Below are 20,832 nucleotides of genomic sequence, written 5' to 3'. Positions count from 1 at the left end.
GACCAGTTCCAGTATATGCTCGGGCATGTGACGTGTACGCCTAGGAAGTGTCCGTAAGTTGAGCATCAGCCTGACTACACCCTCTGCAGGGCAAAGAAAGGCCTCTCCAATCTATCTCCAATTAACCCTGTTCTTTGCCAGCTGCGGTCACCCGTATCCCCGCAAACTTCTTTATCTCGTCCGCCCACCTAACCTTCTGCCGCCCCCTGCTACGCTTTCCTTCTCTTGGAATCTACTCCGTTACCCTTAAGGACCAGCGGTTATCTTGCCTTCACATTACATGCCCTGCCCAAGCTCATTTCTTCCTCTTGATTTCGACTAGGATGTCATTAACCGGCGTTTGTTCTCTCACGCACTCTGCCCGCTTCCGGTCTCTTAACGTTACAGCTATCATTTTTCTTTTTTTCTTTCCATAGCTCGCTGCGTTGCCCTTAACTTGAGCTGAAACCTTTTCGTTTGCCTCCACATTTCTGCCCCGTAGATGTGTACTGGTAAGAGACAGCTGTTGTATACTTTTCTCTTGGGGGAAGCAAGCATTCTGGAAATGTTATTTGCTTGAGGCCAATGCTTTGAGAGTTCGAACACCCAACATTTGGATTGACTCAAATATAAAGTACTTTACTATTTGACAGAATATTCTAAACTATCGGATATTTGCACAAGCCTAGTTATTAACTAAAAGGAGGTTGCTGATTGACTGCGTTGCATATCATTTTGCTCTGCCTCTTTACAGCGCTGGCATTCTTGGGTGCGTACGGTACGGCCCTCTCCCAGGGCTGCTCCGACCTGGAGCAGATGATGTACCTGGGCTCGTCGCTGTGCTGTGTGGGTGCCCTGGCTGGCCTTTCCTCGCAGAAGACCAGCCGACTGGGCAATGCTCTTGGGATGGTGGGGGTGTCGGGAGGAATTGCAGCAACCCTGGGTGCCATGGACCTCACGCCTGAGCTGGCCACACAGGTGGCCGCATGCATGGGAGCAGGTGGGTGTCCCAATTCCACAACACATGAGACTGTGGATTTCATCACTGCGCACCACAATAGTTAAATGGCCATGACTGGGCTCCTCAGACTGACTTCCACAGGACTCTTTGGAGTTGTGTTTTCTGTAGACATCACCCACTGCCCAAGGCTACTCAGCCCACAGCTGTGGGAATAAATCCCAGCTGCAGCTGTTGTATATTTTGGTGGAGGCGAAATGTGAAAACTACATGTGGAAATTAAACCGGAGCCCTCCACTACTGCACATCTCTTATAGGTCGAGTGCAGCTTTGGGGCATAAAGTTCAACATATCAATACTAGGCACGTGTGAATAGTGAATTTTCAGTTTGAAACGAATAAAAAGGGAATAGTTATCTTTTTCGAACAGTTTCGAAGCGAAACAAATATTTTCTACTAGAAGCGAATAGTTTGCGACTTGAAAGATAGTAGTGAAAAACAAGGAAATTCCTTAATAGTTCAGTAGAATATGGCAAAAGACGTTTGCGGAATTCACTACAGCAACTGAATAAATGATAAAACAAAATAAAGAAAATGGTTTCAAACTTGCTTTAGGCTGAGTACAAATAGCAGCAAGTCAAAGTGCACTAAGCATCAGTCTGAAGCCCTTGCCATGCAAATCTTTTCATGCTGCTGATTAAATATAAAAGTTGCTGACATATTTTTTTGGACGCTTAAATTTCAGACACAATTCATGTCCCAGACTTGCGCGGCACCAAGTCATGCTTCCCACAACTACGCTTGGGGTGCGAGTTCGATGTCTCGAAGCGGGTGATGCAGATGTGGTGGCTGCGGCGAGGCAAAATTTTCAGCTGTTCTGGGCAATGCCTTGCTGTGGTTGTCTGCAAAGTGGCTTATTTCACGAGACAACGGCTTGCTGTGGTTTTTACGAAGCGGGGGATTTTGCGGGGCAATGGCGTGCAGTGGTTGTTTTTGAAGTATGAGATTTCGCTGTACGACAACGTAAGAATGACGTGCTGTGGGACCACAGCAGTGATGACAACGGCAGCATTAGTGAGGATGATGGCCCAAGCATGGACGAGTAGTTCAGTGGCTAAGTCAAACCTCAGTATAAAGAATGAGGATGTTACAAATTATTGCCAATATTGAACTCTTCGTAAATATTTTTGACAAACGCATGCAATTTCTACTTTATATATCTACCTACCCAACGACATCGCTGCCATCACGTGCTCATCCAAATTTGCCAATAATGTTACCAATCATGTTTCGTTGTGTTAACACTTGCTTACCAAAATATATGTACCCATCCCTTATGTAATACCCCTCATGAGTCTTTAAGTTAATGAAATGAAATGAGCACGGTTGGCCATGAAATGAAAATATCGAACTCCCCACCATCAAACTGTGCCCGTTTAGATGGCAGGTGGCAGGCTTCACCGCGCTGCACCAGTGACTGGTGGTGATGCGGAAAGTGTTTGCACCAAGGTTTGCACTTTTATCTCGCACTCGCCAACAGTGGCATGTAGGATTGCAGTCAGCATGCATTCATGCCTGTGGCATGCGTTGAGAGCACCATGGAAGCAGCAGTGTAGGTTGTAAACTTGCAGTAACAATCCTGCTCGCATTTCAGTTGTCGCGGAGGTGTTGAAAACGGAGATAGCTTTCGCTCTGACTGACCGCTTTCCGCGTGACACGGCTGAGACATGCTGAGTTGTGCATTTTGCGGTATCACTCTACCTTATGCTCATCTACATACTCAGAGGCCTGTCTAATATAGTAGTGTTGTTCACTGTCTTCACCCAGCTAGGGCAGTACCTGGTCAGCATGTTTCTCCATTGCATGTAAGCACACTCGAAACCACGCTCAAGTGTCACGAAAAAATGTCATGTTTTAGCTACTGCACTGGTTAAGCGGCGGCAGTTGGATCATCGTCGTTAACTTGCAGACTGCATGATGTTCCACTCTTGCTCAGCAGCCCAGTGATAACATTGCAGCCCACCCTCTAGAACTTAACTTTCATTTGCATTTTTGTTCAACAGTTCTATCGTTCAATTTCAGCTACTTTTTTTTTTATTGGTGATACCATTTCTTCCTGCAATTATGCAGTGTCATAAGGGCTTTACCAGTAATTAACAGCCATTTGTGCAGTAATTGCTGCTAAATTGAATGTTCAGACTGACAAAAATGAGGAGCTCAACACTAAGTGACTTTGGCCGCACAGGAATACCACATAATATTTCTGAAAAATATCGTTAATTCATTCGTAAAAAAATAATAATCCCCCCCCCCTTTCGGAAATAAACACAAAAAAAAGTTAGCAGAGTTTTCAAAAAATAAAACTGAAAAGTCCAACCCCTATGGATAACCTTTTTTGTGTGCGTGTGCGTGCATGCATGTTTGTGTGTGTGAGTGAGTGTGAGAAGAGGGTATTATATATTGGTTGTGTCAGCTGTTTCTTTTCGTTGTTTTCAAGAATTGTGGCTGTTTGAACTAGTAACTTGTGCTAGCTGGCACCAGCCCCAACTTAACCATTACCTCTCCCTGTTGCCGACAACAGGTGCAGGCATTGGACTGCTTGTGGCCAAGAAAATTGAGATCACCGACCTCCCACAGCTGGTGGCGGCATTCCACAGCCTGGTCGGGCTGGCTGCCGTGCTGACGTGCTTGGCAACGTACATGGTGGACTACCCCACCTTTGCTACAGACGAGGCGGCAAACGTCATCAAGACTGCTCTCTTTCTAGGCACCTACATTGGTGGTGTCACCTTCAGTGGGTCGCTGGTTGCTTATGGCAAACTCCAGGGTATGTACCAAAATATGGTCGCTGGTTGCTTGCGGAAAACTCCTGTTCATCTTACACAGCTGTAATATAGATTGACTTCTGTGTTGTTATCTCATAAGAAAAGTAAAACTTGGCAAAACTGAGCAGGCAGTAGCTACAGATTTAGAAGGTACCATTCCAGAAGAAAACTCATATGCTTCATGATTTTTCGGGTCCCAAGGCCCATATCCCTTCTTGCTCCATAATTCCCACTGTTAAACATCCTTCCTTGTGACTCAACCATATGCAGGGCTCCTGAACTCAGCACCTCTTCTGCTACCCGGTCGTCATGCTCTCAACAGTGCTCTTCTGGCGGCCAACATTGGAGCTATGGCCTACTACTTCATGGATGACAGCCTCACTGCTGGCCTGGGGTGCCTCGGAACCACGGCCGCCCTCTCTACACTCATGGGGTTCACGCTCACCTCAGCTATCGGAGGTGCACTTCATCTCAGCAGAACTCGTCTTGTGCTCTCAGCACACTCAGCTCGATGCAGCCACTGCTTAGCGGCAGGCTGCTGATAGCTTGTTGTTCAGCTTTTGTGTATCTGTTAGGAAAGCATGGTGATTGGGAAGCGTAAAATCACTGACCAATTTTTCGAACTTGGCGGGACCCTGGAAAACTTTCCGAACAATCAAGCAGTCCAAGAAAAATCTGTGAACTTAGGAAGATCACTTTGCTGGGAAAAACCACCTTGAAAAATCGTGAACATCACTGTTTCTCATGTTTCATTGCTAGTGATATTAGATTGTAGTTCAACCAGAGTCGTGCCCCCCCCACACGTCCCCCCCACTTTCTCGCACCACAGACAACACCGCCTAAACCATAGTGGATGCTGCTACTGTCCCATTTTCAGTGGATTGTGCACTGTTCTTTGTAGGCCACCCCAGTGGCAACAAAGATCATGTCATTGACTAGAACGGCAACAGTGAACTGTTGCCATTCTAGTTAATGACAAATAGCCAAGTCTGTCCAAGCCAGTCCGTCCGATTGACTCCTGTTAAAGCCATGGTGGCACAGATGGCTGCTGGCATCTATGTTAGGTCGGAAAAACAATCTCTATGGCATCACCAGAGTCTTTCAATACTCTTAATGGTCATGAAACTCCCACCGAAGTTTGGTAATTAGCTGCCAGTAGCATCTTCGATGGACGGGTAGTTCAGGCACAAGTTGTGTGAAGCGTTTGCTGCTGCGCAGCCATTTGATGCAATACGGCGTCACATTGTTGGGGGCAGAGAATGTGGTTAGGGCTTAGGTAAGTATCGTGGGAGTGCTTCAAGTATAATAGGGACAGTATAATGCTTTAGCTTTTTTTTTTATTTCAAGTTCACGGATTTTTTGGACTGTTCGATTATTCGGACCATTTTCCAGGTCCCACCAAGTCCGAAAAATAGGTTGGGGGCTGTAATCAAAACATATTTCTTAGGTTTCGGTGTTCCCTATGAACGTACTGAGGAAATTTTGCAGGCGTAGGTCCAACATTTCTTTCTGATTTTTCTTCATGCTTTATTATTCTGTGGGTCTCCATGTCTTCAAAAACTGTCTGCGTCTTATGGCACATGTTCAGCTTAGCACTTACAGGGAAGAATAGGTACTTACCATATTTACTTGAATATTGAACCCACTTTTTTTCCAGAAAAGTTGACACCAATTTGGGGGGAGGGTTCATTACGCGGGGAAAAAAGTTTCAACGGGTGTTTTTTGCCAGTCGAAATTTCATATACTTCTGCTCGCCCACCCATCCATCCACCGTGAATAAAACACGCAGTCAGCCGTATTCATATCATCGGTGTTCATCACTGTTTGCTTCAAAATGTGTTTTGCCGTTTTCATGGCGCGGTCCAATGATTTTGTGATAGTGACAGCGATGGCCAGTCGCGGAAAGATAAAGCGAACTTACTGAACGCCGGTCCCTGTAGGTCAGGTGCATGTTCTTTACGCGAGGTTAAAGAAAAACTTGCAAAATGGTTATGATATGTAGTGCGAATGTTTAAGTGTTAGCTGTGGTGTGAGTTAGGGGTTAGACATTTTTGCTCCTGATCTTGAGCACACCAGATTGCTTGCAGGTCTGAAGGACCTGCTTTCTATATCATTTCAGTGTGAAGGATCTATGCTAGTGTTCTGGTTCAAACTGCTGCACTCCTTTCCGATGCTTGAATGCCAGTCAGCTTTGTAAGCATACACTAGAACTGCCTGGCGCGCTGCAGCACGCCGAGCAAGGCGCCGCCACCTGCGCTCCCATTAAGGGCGCACAGCATTTTGGTGCTCTGCCAAGTTGGTGCTCTGCCATGCATGCCAATCCCGCAGGAGCACCCGTCAAAAGATAAAGAGGCCATGATAAGTTATCAGTGGCATGCAGCATCTTGGCGCACTGCCAAGGTCTGCGATGCAGACACCACGATACCGAGGAACCTAACGGTTAAAAGAAAAAAAGTAATTCTCAGTGACATTAAGGGAAGGGGGGGGGTGTTATTATGCGAGTGGGTTCATTACGCGAGTAAATACAGTGAATCAAAATTAGAAATAATCTCGCAGTGAAGTACGGGGAACTATGGAGCTATTTGGCCTTCGGGAGCAGGAAGCCAACTTAAACAAAGCAACCAGCTTAGAAGGCTGCTTAGAGTACTCCTATTGCAATGCAATTTTTGAAAAGATGATGCCATGGGAGCACGGTCGCTATGACGTTTAGGCTGCAGACCTGCTGCATTTTTTTAAAAACACTGAAAAAGACAGATATGCATCATATTGTACGTAAGGTCTGGTGATGATATACAACAGTACTGTACGTCTGTCGCATCCTCTTATTAGCTCCACGTCCCTCATAGCCTGAGTCGCTTTGGGACGTTAAACCCCCATAAAACCACCTTATTAGCTCCTCTAGTTTGTGGACAGTTTGCAGAAATGTCTGGAGTGAACAATGTCTTTATTGCAAGGCTGATGTTACCTCACACCATAGCAGCACTTATGTATTTGCTCAGTTGTTCACACATGCTCATGTTTCTGCACTCACCTTGTGGCTGCTTCTCTTAGCGACACTGAGGACAAATTGAAGACGTCTGGTATCATGATTGCCACATTCTAACGACAGAGGCGATACTGTTGCTAAAAATGTGATTTTATAAGCCGGAAGAGGGCAAAAAATTAAATATAGGTGTCGCCATCATCTGCTGATTTCGCAAGTAAACTGTTGATGCGTCAAAACTGTTTTTGGGGCATGGATACCAGAGGCTAGGCTACACCGCTATTCCTTTTGAAAAGGGGATCATGGAGCCCTTTTCGGTTTTGATGTCACAGTTTTTAATTTAGTGAAGGGAAAATTTCTTAATGCAATTTTCTCAGAAATGAATGAGTTTTTTGCTACCATACAAACATCAACACGCCCAGAAAGATCCATAGAATTGATTTTTACGAAGAACAAAGATTGGATAAAGTTGTCCTCAGTGTCCCTTTAAATTGAGGGTTCCATGCCTCCATGCATTAGTAGTGGTAGTCACTATTAGGACCATTCAGCATCCACAATCACATGACCATCCCATGCACATAGCTGGTGCCTCGCACGTTGCCTTAATTTTATTGTTATTAGGTGAAGTGCATGGTCGCAACAATATTGTGGCAAATAACATCCTGAAATGACAGCATGGTGCAGCGTCCTGCACAGTAGCAGCTGCAGCAATTGTGGTCAAGCTGCCAGTTTTGACGTGGCATATCAGTTGCATCACTTTGCACGACGGTCATAAATGCAGCCGAGGTGGAGCATCATGATCTGAATCCTGCACATATGCGGGTAGGCCAGAGCTGCAAATGTGTGGCTGGTCAAACAGAGGACAGGCGTTCGCGGGCCACCACATGCAAACGTGCTGCTCGTTCGGATGCTGAAGCCCATGCACACATATTTCTTACACCATAAAGCACTCTTAACCCTCCCAAAACAAACACCATCGTCACACATTCATGTGTGGCAGCAGCATTGAAAGCAGATGCGACAATTGCAAAAGCACAGTGTGGACCAGCTAGCATTGATACTCCACATTACCAGGGATTTAATCGCCATTCAAAGCACTGCGGCAAGTGTGGCGTAAATAATTTACTGCGGCACTTCTCTGTTGCCTACAGTGTTGATTTCATTTGGTGAGCTGTGACACAGGAAGATAGTGCACAGAACCACCAAAAAGTCGCATTCATGCACTTGAGCAGGTGACTGACAAAGCAGATGACAAACGTGTCACTGTTTTTTGTGCACACATGACCTAGAGCAGCTCTTTGTGCTAACATTTTGTGTTAGAGGCCATGGGAAAATCGAAACTGCGGGTTAAACAAATTGCTGTAATAAATTTTTAAAGCGCACTGGGGCATTTCTTCTCACGTTCTGTCATTCCTAAGGCCGTGTGCAGTTTCAGAAAAAAAAAGCAGGCCCTAGAAATTTGCAGTTTCTGCTTCTGAATACCGTGGGCCCAAACCACGGTTAAAGTGCATGTATTGGCATGGCAGCAGTGTTTTTTATGAAGAGGTGCAACAACATTGTGCCATTTGCATGCTGCTCTTCAGGTGCCGACATGCCCGTGGTGATCACTGTGCTGAACAGCTACTCTGGCTGGGCGCTGTGTGCTGAAGGTTTCATGCTCAACAACAACCTCATGACCATCGTGGGCGCCCTCATTGGCTCGTCTGGTGCCATCCTCTCTTACATCATGTGCAAGGTGCTGGCCCATTAGTGTCACACTCTCTTCTCACAGGAAATTTTTTGTGTTATTCTGCTTGTTGCTTGTGGCAACTGCATGGTTCATATGTCCTGACTTATGCAAGTCCTCTACTGAGTCTTGTAATTTTTGTGTTGTGCTCCCATCAATACCTGTGTGCTTGAGTGGGGAACATGATATGGCAGTGCATGTGTACAGAATTTATGTATGTGTGTGCATGAATATCAGAAATTTTCGAAAAGTCAATCAGATATCTTCCTTATTGGTTTGATAACAAATCAGATAGTGCATGTACAAAATTAATTGAAACTATTCGAACATTTCGAATAGTTTTGAAATAATTGCCACTAAGAAAGGTGCCTTGGTTTCTTCATTTACTGTTTCGAAAACAGGTCGCACTCGATCGCTCATGCCATTGCTTCCACTATCAGTCTGCGCGGAAAAGTAGGTGCAGCGCTGTGACGTGGCTCATTCTTGTGGCAGTGTTCATAATACCGACGCATCACCTTAGACATTGAGTGATGTGACAGGGTTCAGGCAGTTTAGTAAACCCCGCTACGATGTCTGATCTTTGAGGCCATGGCTAATAGCTCGCACACCTCTTATCTTCTGAGATGTGACACTACTTTATTCACTGTCGTCGCCAGAAGCAAAAATTAATTTTCGAGCGCATATCACATGACAGTTGCATATCACATGACATATCACATGACATATCACATGAGTACAGTTAATCCCGAACATATAAAACTTGAATACATCGAATTATTGTAGATCACTCCCTTAAAAATCAGATGCAGCGGTATAGTGCTATTGTCTGAATTTAACGAATTCCTCTTCAGCAGAATATAATCTTTTCAGACATGCATTATGTTCTACTATCAAGAAAAATCTGTGCACATATATTTGGAACCCTCATTTCAGAAAAATAACACGAATTGCTCAATAACATTAAAAATTCACGCATGGCACACTCTTTCATGCTCACGAAATTGTAGCCCTATTCTTCAGGAAAACACATTTATGCCCAGTTATTTTCTTTATCATCCAAATCTGTTTACACAACGAAAACTCTGCTAGTTGCTGTTAGTAAAACATTCCACTCCATGAGAGAAGAAAAAGTTACAGCAGCAGACAGCACTTCCTAGGTGCACTGAACTTCACGACGTCCATCTTTATTTCTTGTTTTCGAAAAATGATCCTTTTCTTTCTCTAGGCACGAAAAGGCCCTACCATTCTGGCTCGTAGATTTCAAATGCAGCCAGTGTCGCTGACTTTCAAAACAGCTATAAGATGCTTCGAAAAATTGTAGCCCTATTCTTCAGGAAAACACATTTATGCCCAGTTATTTTCTTTATCATCCAAAGCTGTTTACACAACGAAAACTCTGCTAGTTTCTGTTAGTAAAACATTCCACTCCATGAGAGAAGGAAAAGTTACAGCAGCAGACAGCACTTCCTAGGTGCACTGAACTTCACGACGTCCATCTTTATTTCTTGTTTTCGAAAAATGATCCTTTTCTTTCTCTAGGCACGAAAAGGCCCTACCATTCTGGCTCGTAGATTTCAAATGCAGCCAGTGTCACTGACTTTAAAAACAGCTCTAAGATGCTTCGAAAAATTGTAGCCCTATTCTTCAGGAAAACACATTTATGCCCAGTTATTTTCTTTATCATCCAAAGCTGTTTACACAACGAAAACTCTGCTAGTTTCTGTTAGTAAAACATTCCACTCCATGAGAGAAGGAAAAGTTACAGCAGCAGATAGCACTTCCTAGGTGCACTGAACTTCACGACGTCCATCTTTATTTCTTGTTTTCGAAAAATGATCCTTTTCTTTCTCTAGGCACGAAAAGGCCCTACCATTCTGGCTCGTAGATTTCAAATGCAGCCAGTGTCACTGACTTTAAAAACAGCTCTAAGATGCTTCGAAGAAAAAAAAAAAAATCTCGAGAAGTGCCGCAGGGGAATACACTGCGAGTGGCTCTTCTCCTGGCACTCATGCGATCAGTTTTCATACATGGAGCTGGTTCGGCTGTGTTGCTAGCCATCCCAGTGAGGCCTTGGCCACCTACTAACAGCGCTAATCACGTGAAGGCCTTGTAAAGCTGTGTGACTAGGGGAGTGTGCTTGGGGGTAGCCTTCAATCTTGTGCACCCATTTTCTACGCGACACCGCTGCCTTGTGAGAAGCCGGTGTACGGTGTGCCGCTTGTCAAGCGTTGAGGCCACCTAGCTGACCTAAGGCAAGTGGTGTCTCTCGCCTGGCCTGCTTTACTAGCGAAGTCATTGGGGAAGCCAACTGCACCTTAATTTTTATGAGGTGATTGTGTTTGCTAGTGTACCGCTAATGAGATTAGACCTCTTATGATAAGCGATGGCTATTACAAAGCACTGTCCACTACTGCTTTAACGCAAAGCATGCTACCCTAATGACCTAGCCAGCAGTGCTCTGCCATTATATGTTGGTGGATGGCACTACACTTCAAGAAGTGCACAGCTAGTGTGGGTGCATCGTATTCTTGATTATATAGTTTGCAGATAAGCATATATGTTGGCATGTTTTGTATTGAATCATCGATACTATACTGAGCTGTTTTGTGGCACTTTTACTTCAGTATATACGGGGTCGACTATATGCTGACTCGCCATTTGACAATTATTACTCCACGAGTTATAGTGCATCTTGTAGTGCTGCCACCAGCCCTTCAGTGTATTTTCTCATGTCACAAGTATAACAAATATTCATACTGTAGCATGGCAGCCATGTTCAGTCACGGTGGTGAAAGAAGACTACAACCCAGAGGTGTGTAACTCAATCGCATACCGAACGCTAGGCCTGGACCGTTGTTGGACGTTGCAAGTGACGTATATTGAGCTGAGCCACAGCTCCTTCTTGCAACACGAATATTTGATTTGGCTTTTTCACTGTTTGATTTCTATTTGACTCAGTTTTAGCTGCACTATTCATATTTGTTTTCTTAGCAAAGCTGCATTATTCATATTTGATTATGTTTTGGAAAAATGCCATTAGCACACACTTTGATTTTCATTCTGCTAGAACAATATGTGTGTAATTTTATTTTGCTTTGCAGTGAATTGTGAAAACTTTGTTAAATAGCTTTAATAGCTGGCTGCACATCTGCACTATGGTTTTACTGAAGCAGCACTTGCATTTGTTTTGTATGTCTGCAAGGTAAGCCGACAAGGCATATTAACTTCAGTTGTTCATCATGTTTTGTGAAATTTGGCGAGGCATCACAAGAATCTGCTTGGATCTCCCCATTTTTCTGTGCAGGCCATGAACCGATCACTTCCCAATGTGATTCTCGGTGGCTACGGCACCTCAAGTACCGGTGGGGGCAAGCCGATGGCTATCACAGGCACGCACACTGAATGCAACGTTGATGAGGCTGTGTCCATGATTCGCGACGCCAAGGACATCATCATCACTCCAGGCTATGGCCTCTGTGTTGCCAAGGCACAGTACCCGCTGGCCGAGATGGTCAAGGCCCTGCGGGCTGCGGGCAAGAATGTGCGCTTTGGCATTCATCCCGTCGCTGGTGAGGCCCAGAAAGACTTCCTCCTGAAGTAGTCCTAAAACATTTAATGTCTGCTCTGAGCACAGAACTGGACATAAGCATTGCTGAAACTTGAGTGCATAGCCTAAGCTTACACGAATGGATCAATGCAATGGCTTAATACAAAACCTGGTGCTGTTCAGAAAAGTCTCTCTACAGGAAAAATGTCCCTAAGTCCTGAACACGTAGCACCCAGTCTGCTTGCTTGGATTCATTGCATGATCAGCATTAGTGTGGAAAGGTGTATGAGGCATTAAACATCTGTTTCTGACAGAGCGTTTTTCTTACTATTATGCATAACTTCTATTACTTCTATTACGCATAACTTTTATGTCACTTATAAAAATGACGTTGTGAAAGCAGATGCATGTAGAACAACTTATGTGATTGCAGTGCTTAGAACGTCAGTCAGAGTCAACAGTGAAGCTTTCAAAAGTTGCAGAACAGTGCCGTTAGGAAAAAGAGAAAGGAGGGAGTGAAAAAGAAGGGAAAAAGAGGTGCAGACCTTAGTGTGGGGTTCCACTTGTGCCTCAGCAAGCCGTGGCATCTCTTTCTTCTTTTACTGTCACCTGCCTGCCTGCAACCCCCCTGGCACTGTTCTGTGTCTTTCCTCCCTGTTCCCCCTCGCAAGCCAGCGGTGGCTGCAGTTAAGCTGTCCACCGAGACATGAGACAATTACTGCGCCATTTTCTTTACTCAAAAGTCACAGCTGCGGAGTTCAATGCTGCGTTGATGAGGTGTAAAGAGGAGTCCACGATGGATGTTGGCGAAAAGTTTGTGTAGTGGGATGCGTGTAGATTCACCATGCCTGTGGAAGTGGGTATCCTCTGTTCCGACGGGAATGTCGAAAGCGTGTTGACTGCTAGAGGTGGTGCTGGCTCATAAAGTGACGAAGCCCAGTGGCCCAGTGAGTTCGAAACAGAGAGGCTAAGTGAAACACCTAAATCTACTCGAAGCAAACAGGCCAAAGCCAAATAGCTAAACATGCTCGAAAAGAGAGGCGAAGCCAAGTAGCTAAACATGCGCAAATTAGAAAAGCAAAGCCAAGCAGCTATTTGTTTGTCAGGTTGGCTACCAGAAACACCACTAATTCTAACCAGCTTTTGCTGGTTGGTGTGCTAAGGTGGTATCTTAGCTCTACTATTTTTTATTTTTTTTCTGCCTTACTGACATGCTGTTTTCAGTAAATGACGTGTATCTCTAACTCTTTGTGGTGTATGTCAACTCCCCTGGTAGTCAGCTGGGTGAACAGCAATGCAGTCTGGAACCGTTTTATATTGCGGCCTTTTTCTCCGACTCTCCATGGTGGGTCAGTGGGTTTGGCGTTCACCCAGTGATCACAAGGCCGCGGGGGCGAGTCCCGTCCAAAGTGGCCACATTTCAGGAGGCTAAATGCAAAAATGCCCCTGTGCTGTATGATCTCGACACATATAAAACTCCAGATGGTCCAAGTAATAGTCTCTCATACATACCTAGAGGGGAAACCACTGGTACTGCACTTCGTCTACCAAGGGCATGCCGGAAAGGTGAGGTTTTGTATTTGGCTAATAATAATAATAATTGGTTTTTTCGGGAAAGGAAATGGTGCAGTATCTGTCTGGTATATCGTTGGACACCTGAACTGCGAAGGGATAAAGGAGGGAGTGAAAGAAGAAAGGACTAGAGAGGTGCCGTAGTGGAGGACTCTGGAATAATTTCGACCACCTGGGGATCTTTAATGTGCACTGACATCGCACAGCACACAAGCACCTTGGCGTTGTATTTGGCTACGCTAGCTGTGGGGCCAAAAAGCCACCGTCTGAAGGAAGGCGTTGAAGTAACGAGCTAGATTTAGTCATAACAATGCAACTTCTTCTCAGGCAAACTTCAAGGGAATGCTTTGCTAATTTTCATATGAGCATAATACCGAACATTCACTCACGTTAAATTCGTTAAATAAGTAAGAACACTATACTAAAAGAACTTAATCTGCACCAGGTGGAGACCACCGTGGCTGAAATCACTTGACTTAGCTACTGTATCATGGCACAGCCATGGCTCTGCGGTAGACTCTGGATTTTCAGCCCAACACTAGCCAAACCAAATACAAAACACATCTTCATGGCATGCCCGTGGAAGATGAAATGGTCTTGAGAAACTCGCTTGCCATTCTGCAGTCTTCCAGGCTAGTTGCAAAGTGCTCTGTGCAAGGTCTGTGTGTCTCCCTATGTCCCAATGTTCAAGCTGGGCCCCACAAATGGAATCGCAGAAACAATGACGCTGCTTTTCCCTCCGTCCCTCCAGGTCACTTTGAGGAACTCTGTGGTCCAAATAAATCCAGAGTTCTCCACTGCGGCATCCCCCATAGCCCATGCTTTGCTTCCAGACATGACGTTAAACCCCGCACACCACATACCACACCATGCCTATTTCTTGGCATATGATGTGGGAGACATCTCAAGATGTTGTGTCTACGGTGGAGTCCGCACTATTATAAATGTAGCTACAGTCAAACCTGGATATAACGAAATTGAAAAAAGTTCGCAATTTTTCGTTATATCCAGGTTTTCGTTACATGCAGTTTTGGGTTAAGACTGGTAAGGATTATGCCAAAACGAAATAAAAATTCGACAGATATCAATTCAAGTGAACTCGCCATTCAAAGAATTTATTTAATAGAGAAAAACTGCGTAATTTTCGCTTGCTGTTTTTGCCCGATCGAAGCCACTACTCGGCGCTCCAAGGAAACTAAGGCATCCATGGCTGCTTCATCGTCCTGCGAGCCGACGAAATGGCGCAGAACGTCCACCGCGTCCATCAGTTCCCTCGCGGTGGGAACAGCACAAAACGTATCAGGCTCTGACGAACCGTCACCTTCAAGGCTATCTTTAACGGTTTCGACAAGTGCCGCATCAGTCATCTCTTCCGTAGCCACGGCGCCGTTGTCCACGAACAAAAAGTTGCACAGCTCGACACCGTCGGGCACCCCACCGTTCATGCGTGCGTAGTTCATCCCACGCTTCTGCGACCTCGGGTGGGCTTGAAGGTTCGTCTTCAGTGACTGTAGCTTGAATGGCCTTATTTACCTGAGCCTTGGCGAAGCAATTGGTGATCACTTGTGATCCGACCTCTTGCCACGACGCAGCAAGCATTTCGATTGCTTGGTAGATATCCACTTTTGTTGGCCATTCAAGGCGGATGTCCAGGAGCATCTTCTGTATCAATCGACGCCGGTAACAGCATTTAAAGCTGTTAATAACCCATTTGTCTAAGGGCTGTACCAGAGAAGTGCAGTTAGGTGGCAAATGCTGCAGCTCGACCTTAGAAAGCTGTAGGCCTTCCACATGGTGCGCGGAGCAGTTGTCAAGCAGCAAACAAATGCTGCGAACTTGTCGCTTGACATCTTGGTTGAGCTCCTTCAGCCAGTCGTAAAAAATTGCCCGCGACATCCAAGCTTTGGAGTTTGCCACATATTTTACTGGCATCCGCCCTGTTCCTTTAAAACATCCGGATCGGGCATTGCGGAAAATAACAAACAGGATTCGCTTGTCGCTGGCATCAGTGTTGGCGCAAAGCAAAACCGTCACGCGGAGTTTAATTTGCTTTCCACCGCGGCAGTCTTCTCCTTTCAGTGAGAACGTGCGGCTCGGTAACATTTAAAAAAACAGGGCCGTCTCATCAGCATTATAAATGTCGGCAGCTTCATAGTGGCTGAAAATGCCGGGAAGCTTCTTGGCCACCCACGAGGCAGCAGCATCGCTGTCTGCGGAGGCAGACTCGCCAGATACCACTTTTCCGACGACACCGTGCCGGCTTTTAAATCCTTGTAGCCAGCTGTTACTCGCTTTGAAGTCGTCGTGGCCCAGGATACAAGCAAAATCTATGGCTTTCTGCTGCAAAATCGCGCCACTTATGGGCACGTTTTGTGCTCGTCTGTCCAAAAACCATGCAAACACGGCGTTGTCCACATCAGCATACGTCGACGTCTTCAGTCTTTTCTTCTGGGCGCTTGTGCCCGACTCCATCGCACTGCGGATGCTTTGTTCTGCAGCAAGAATGGTTGACAGGGAGCTCGCTGGTATATTGAAGCGGGCAGCGACATCCTTCTTTTTTTCGCCGGCGGTAACCACATTCAAAATCGAGAGCTTATCTTCAAGCAACAAAACTTTGCGTTTCCTCACAGCAGAACTCATCGTAACGAACCGACACCGTAAACACACACCAACACACACACGTCAACACGCTGACGAAGAAGGCTTACCATAACTGCGCCGCAACACCACGAAAAATTTGTCATAGTAGTGCCACCTAGTGTCAAGCTACAAAATGAAAGCTTAAAAGTTGCTACGCTTGCCACGGAGCGGCGATAGCGGCGCTCAACATCATCATCATCACTGAGGTCTGCTTGTTTGCTGCGATTGCAAGCGTTCTGCTCGCGGTCTACTTTACCTTTTAATATAAAAACTTACTTAAACAATATTCATTAAAGTTGCGCACTGCCCGGTCAAATTTCGGGCAAAACATTACAAGATACAGCTCGATGATCAGAGCCACGGATTCGTTACATCAAGGTCAACTGCCGCAACGAGTTCGTTACATGGAGGTCGCCTATACATGGGCTTCAATGGGGGATGTGCTGGGGAATTGAAAAATTTCGTAAAATCCAGGAATTCGTTACATAGAGGTTCGTTACATAGAGGTTCAACTGTAGTATCACTTGTTTATCCAAAACTATTACAAAAAATTGTTGTGCGTGGAGCAAAGCCATTTTTACTACAAATGTTTCACATTACATTCTGTTACCAAATTCAAAGCTAGGTATTAACATTGCAAGTGTGTCTGTTATTTTTTAACATAACATGTACTTGTAAAAGGGGAAATTCGGCAATTTCCACGTGTCTGCTCAGACGGATTTGCTTGCAGGGCATAGCTGTCTTTTTAGACCACGAAGTTCTTTCTTTGCTGTCTTTTCAGACAGCCATGTTAGAACAAATGAGAACAGACTGAGGACTGATTGCTGTCAATTGGTTTTTTAGTGGATTACGAATTGACTAATATGCTTGCTGTACGTCTGGGTATGAAGCATAATTAGTTTGTCAGGACACGTTTTATTGCAAAGCAGTTACCACGCACTTACTGCACTCTTCTGTACTCACCGTGGCCATGATGTACACATGCTCCGCACACACCACACACTCGCAACACACCCTCGTCAGCTTGTCGCACCCCTCACGCCACCCCGTGGTGTTCCGATGTCTGTTAGTGTTTGACTGTGACACGTGATGACGCCACCCATACTGGTCCTTACATGTTCTAGTGCAATATTATTGTGTTTGCAGTCATTGATGCTGACAATTCCTCTTTTTTATGCTGTATTTTACTATAGATTTAGTGGTAAAGAAATAAGGGTAGAAGAATTAAGATTTGTCACTGCTGGCCTGGTGAATATTTGATGATGTGTTTCTTGCTGGAAAGGGCTATCATCATATGTTTTGTTTTGTTCTAATCTCTAGTGCACCTGAGTAACTGAGCCTCTTTCAATGTTCTCCGTACTTGCTATCAACAAGAAGATCCTTTACTTGCCCAAAAAGAAAAAGTGCATTTAGAAGAGTGAGGCTTCACTTCACACTTCTGCAAATGTATCCATGACATATTAAGGTTGCATATAATTGTCTCACCAGCTGCCAAAAAAGGAGGAGGTTAAGAAACTGTCTAAGAGAAAATATAGGGGAGATAGAGAGAGAGGGGTTAATCTTTATCAAGGTATGTGTTGCAAATTTTCTGCACTATCAACGCTGTGTGGAAGGTGTATGCAGAAATCAGTCTACAAATATCTTGATGTTTATTACTAAAGTGCTCTCATTATTTATCTAAGTCTGTGTGGGCTTTGTTTTGCAGGCCGTATGCCTGGTCAGCTCAACGTTCTGCTGGCTGAAGCCGGTGTTCCTTATGATATCGTCTTGGAAATGGATGAGATCAACGACGATTTCCCCAAAACTGACCTAGTCTTGGTCATTGGGGCCAATGACACTGTCAACTCCTCAGCGGAAGAGGACCCCAACTCCATAATTGCTGGCATGCCTGTCCTGAAGGTCTGGAACTCTAAGAAGGTAATGTGCACAGAGTTCACCCTGAAGCAAGACCTCTTATACGTACTGCATGTACAGTGCAGTCCACTTATAATGATGTTGAGAAAACCAGAACAGCTGATCGTTATAACCAATTATTGTTAGGTATATCTGGACCGGCAAAAAAAAATGCGAAAAGAACACACACATATTCCGCCATGCATGTAGGTATTACCTCATACATAACCAACTCCACCCGCTCTCCTGGCAAGGGTGCTCATTCTTTGACCTCTATTAATTAAGAAATCCGAATAATTTGATCTGCTGACTCGCCCCAGGAAGCGCCTGTCTAAGTCAACTCACTAATTCGGGCTCTACGCGTTTCGTACCGGTTAATTCGAATGGGCTTCCAATGGGAGGCCATGTCCAGGTGCGACCAGCACAGCAAGAGATCATCAAAATAGCCCGACTCGAAACCTGAGTTTTATGCTGCAGAGTTGCCTACACACCTTTGACGTGAACACGACAGCAGGCATGACAGTGAACGAATGGCCCAGACTTCAAGAACAGCCGACTGCTGAGTTTCGGTTTCGCTTTTCTGAGCGTTGCACCAGCCCGCAGCATCAGCATCTCAACCGACCATCAGCAGCCCCGACCAAGCTAACCCAGCTGAGCATGTTTCAGACACTGATTTGTCGTCGCTGGTGTTTTCTTCTCCCCCTTTTATTTTCTTGCCGCTTTGGCGCTGTTTTCTGCATTTCCTTCTGTGCGGTTCCATTCTTCCAGTGCGCCGAAACTGCATTCTTGTCACGTGCCGTTCGCTGTTCGTGATGTGAAGCCTCACGAGCAGCTGTGCCGCTTATGATGGATGTGACGCAATAGGGGTGATGCTCCACCACATCGCACTGTGAAGGATGCAGGACACCATTATGATTTTGGAGGAGTTCTGCTTCAGTGCTCCCGACAGCATGCATGCAATGAAGCATTGATAGAAACATGAAAAATAGTCAATGCTGCGCTGTTCTTATCTCAAAATTAGGCAACCATTGCCCAGTCTTTCACCAAATAAATTTACTGTGGTGCAAGCAGTTCTTGATAAATGTTTTGGTGTCATTCAATAATTGGAGCTTTTGAATAATTCAACCATTTTTTCTGGTCTCTTGATCTTCAAATTAATGTGCTTTACTGTATTGTCACAAAAAAAATTATGAGGTAAATGGGGAAAATACGCAATGCCCATTGTGCAAAATGGAAAAATTTTGACTTTAGTGATATTTAGAGATATGCAAGTTCAGTGAGAAGGTTTACTGTATCCTTTTGTTGTTTTTTTCATCTGTGTTAGGATGTTTCCATCTGTCAAAATATGGAACTTTGATTTAAGGAGATCACAGGCATTACCTAAGTGGAGAAGGCTAACACGCCAAGCTGTGTGCCCCTCTTACACTTCGTGTACATAGTATCTGTATAGTATCTGAAAGCTGCTCAGTGAGGCAAATGAATGTAGTAGATTTCACACCTAAATAACTAAGGAGTATGTGATGTGGACAGTGGCTTGTGCTATGCTTTTGCAATCCTGATATAACAGTCACTTAATGCATAGGTTCATAGTATATCTTGTGGCTTTACACCATGTAATGCAATAATTGGTTCACTATATATAATTAGTAGAAGATGAATTGTTTATTATGCCTGTAAACGGCAGGGCCCATCAGCGCCTGTAAAAAGAATTTTGTCAAAACACCTCTTATTTTTTGTGTCTTTTTTAGGTCATTGTTATGAAGAGGAGTCTGGGAGTAGGCTATGCAGCTGTCGACAACCCAGTCTTCTACAAGAAGAACACCAACATGCTTCTGGGTGACGCAAAGAAGACATGCGATGCTCTCCTGCAAAAAGTTCAAGCATCCTTCCAGTCCTGATGTGGGCTTAGGCTATGTCAGTGCCTGTAAAAGCCAGAATTTCATCAGTCTTTTTTTTTTTTTTCATTTCTTTCCCTGAGGTGCCAGCTACGTGCTGTTAAAAGTTCAATCGTGCCATTGCAATATGCATACAACATACACTTAAAAAGCAAAATTGGGGTAGTGTACCTGACCACTGCATTTGTTAAGCTATTTTTGATGTCACCTTTTTTCCATGGATGCTTTTATACGTTATATATAGAATTTTTTTAATAAGAAACTTCCGTTTGGTTGTGGAAGTGTCAGTCAGAAACGAGCTTGGAGTTGTGATGTCGGTTGACTTCACAAGACTGGTCAGCACGGCAATTTGTCTGTTTTTCATGCATGTTGGATCTGCTCGCTATATGAGCAAGGAGTTCTGATGGATTTGCGATATTGAACGCAGCGATGGAATAAAGAATGAGATGATGTCTGTGCACTCCTGTGCCATTATCATTGTACTAGCTTACTTCTGGGACCATTCCCCAGCTCTACAATTTTAGTGGGAATGGCTTAAACCTTCCGTAATTGGGTTATCTTCTTCAGGGCACGAACAGCATGAACAATTCAACCAAGACTTGGGACAGAACTAGGCTCAGCCCATTGCTATGTGCTCAATGCATTAAAGAATATGTATAAAAAATATTTTCATAAACAGATCATCGGCCTTGCAGTGTTCTGCTGCTTTCTCTCGCCCAACACAGCTCGCATAGTCATTGGTTTCAAACTGTACTCGGAATAATTCGAGGATTAGTGTGCATATGGCAGGCACCATAGTTCATTAGTGATAGGTT

The 20,832-nt window shown here is 44.7% G+C and overlaps 1 protein-coding gene across 1 annotated transcript in view; it reads left to right on the top strand.

The window, feature by feature from the left end:
• LOC144098334 (NAD(P) transhydrogenase, mitochondrial-like) overlaps positions 1-20,477 on the top strand; it is a 57,482-nt gene extending 37,005 nt beyond the window's left edge. The window contains exons 10-16 of the mRNA XM_077630897.1: positions 734-979; positions 3,518-3,763; positions 4,032-4,220; positions 8,328-8,479; positions 11,775-12,039; positions 17,935-18,146; positions 19,871-20,477. Of these exons, the coding sequence (XP_077487023.1) occupies positions 734-979; positions 3,518-3,763; positions 4,032-4,220; positions 8,328-8,479; positions 11,775-12,039; positions 17,935-18,146; positions 19,871-20,020 (1,460 nt within the window). The 3' untranslated portion in view covers positions 20,021-20,477. The remainder of the gene's footprint in view (positions 1-733; positions 980-3,517; positions 3,764-4,031; positions 4,221-8,327; positions 8,480-11,774; positions 12,040-17,934; positions 18,147-19,870) is intronic.
• The last annotated feature ends 355 nt before the right edge of the window (positions 20,478-20,832 follow it).

This window comes from Amblyomma americanum, chromosome 7 (assembly GCF_052857255.1).
Source record: "Amblyomma americanum isolate KBUSLIRL-KWMA chromosome 7, ASM5285725v1, whole genome shotgun sequence".
Classification (NCBI taxonomy): Eukaryota; Metazoa; Arthropoda; class Arachnida; order Ixodida; family Ixodidae; genus Amblyomma; species Amblyomma americanum.
The sequence above is the reverse complement of the archived record's forward strand: the minus strand, read 5'-3'. Positions and strand labels throughout refer to the sequence as shown.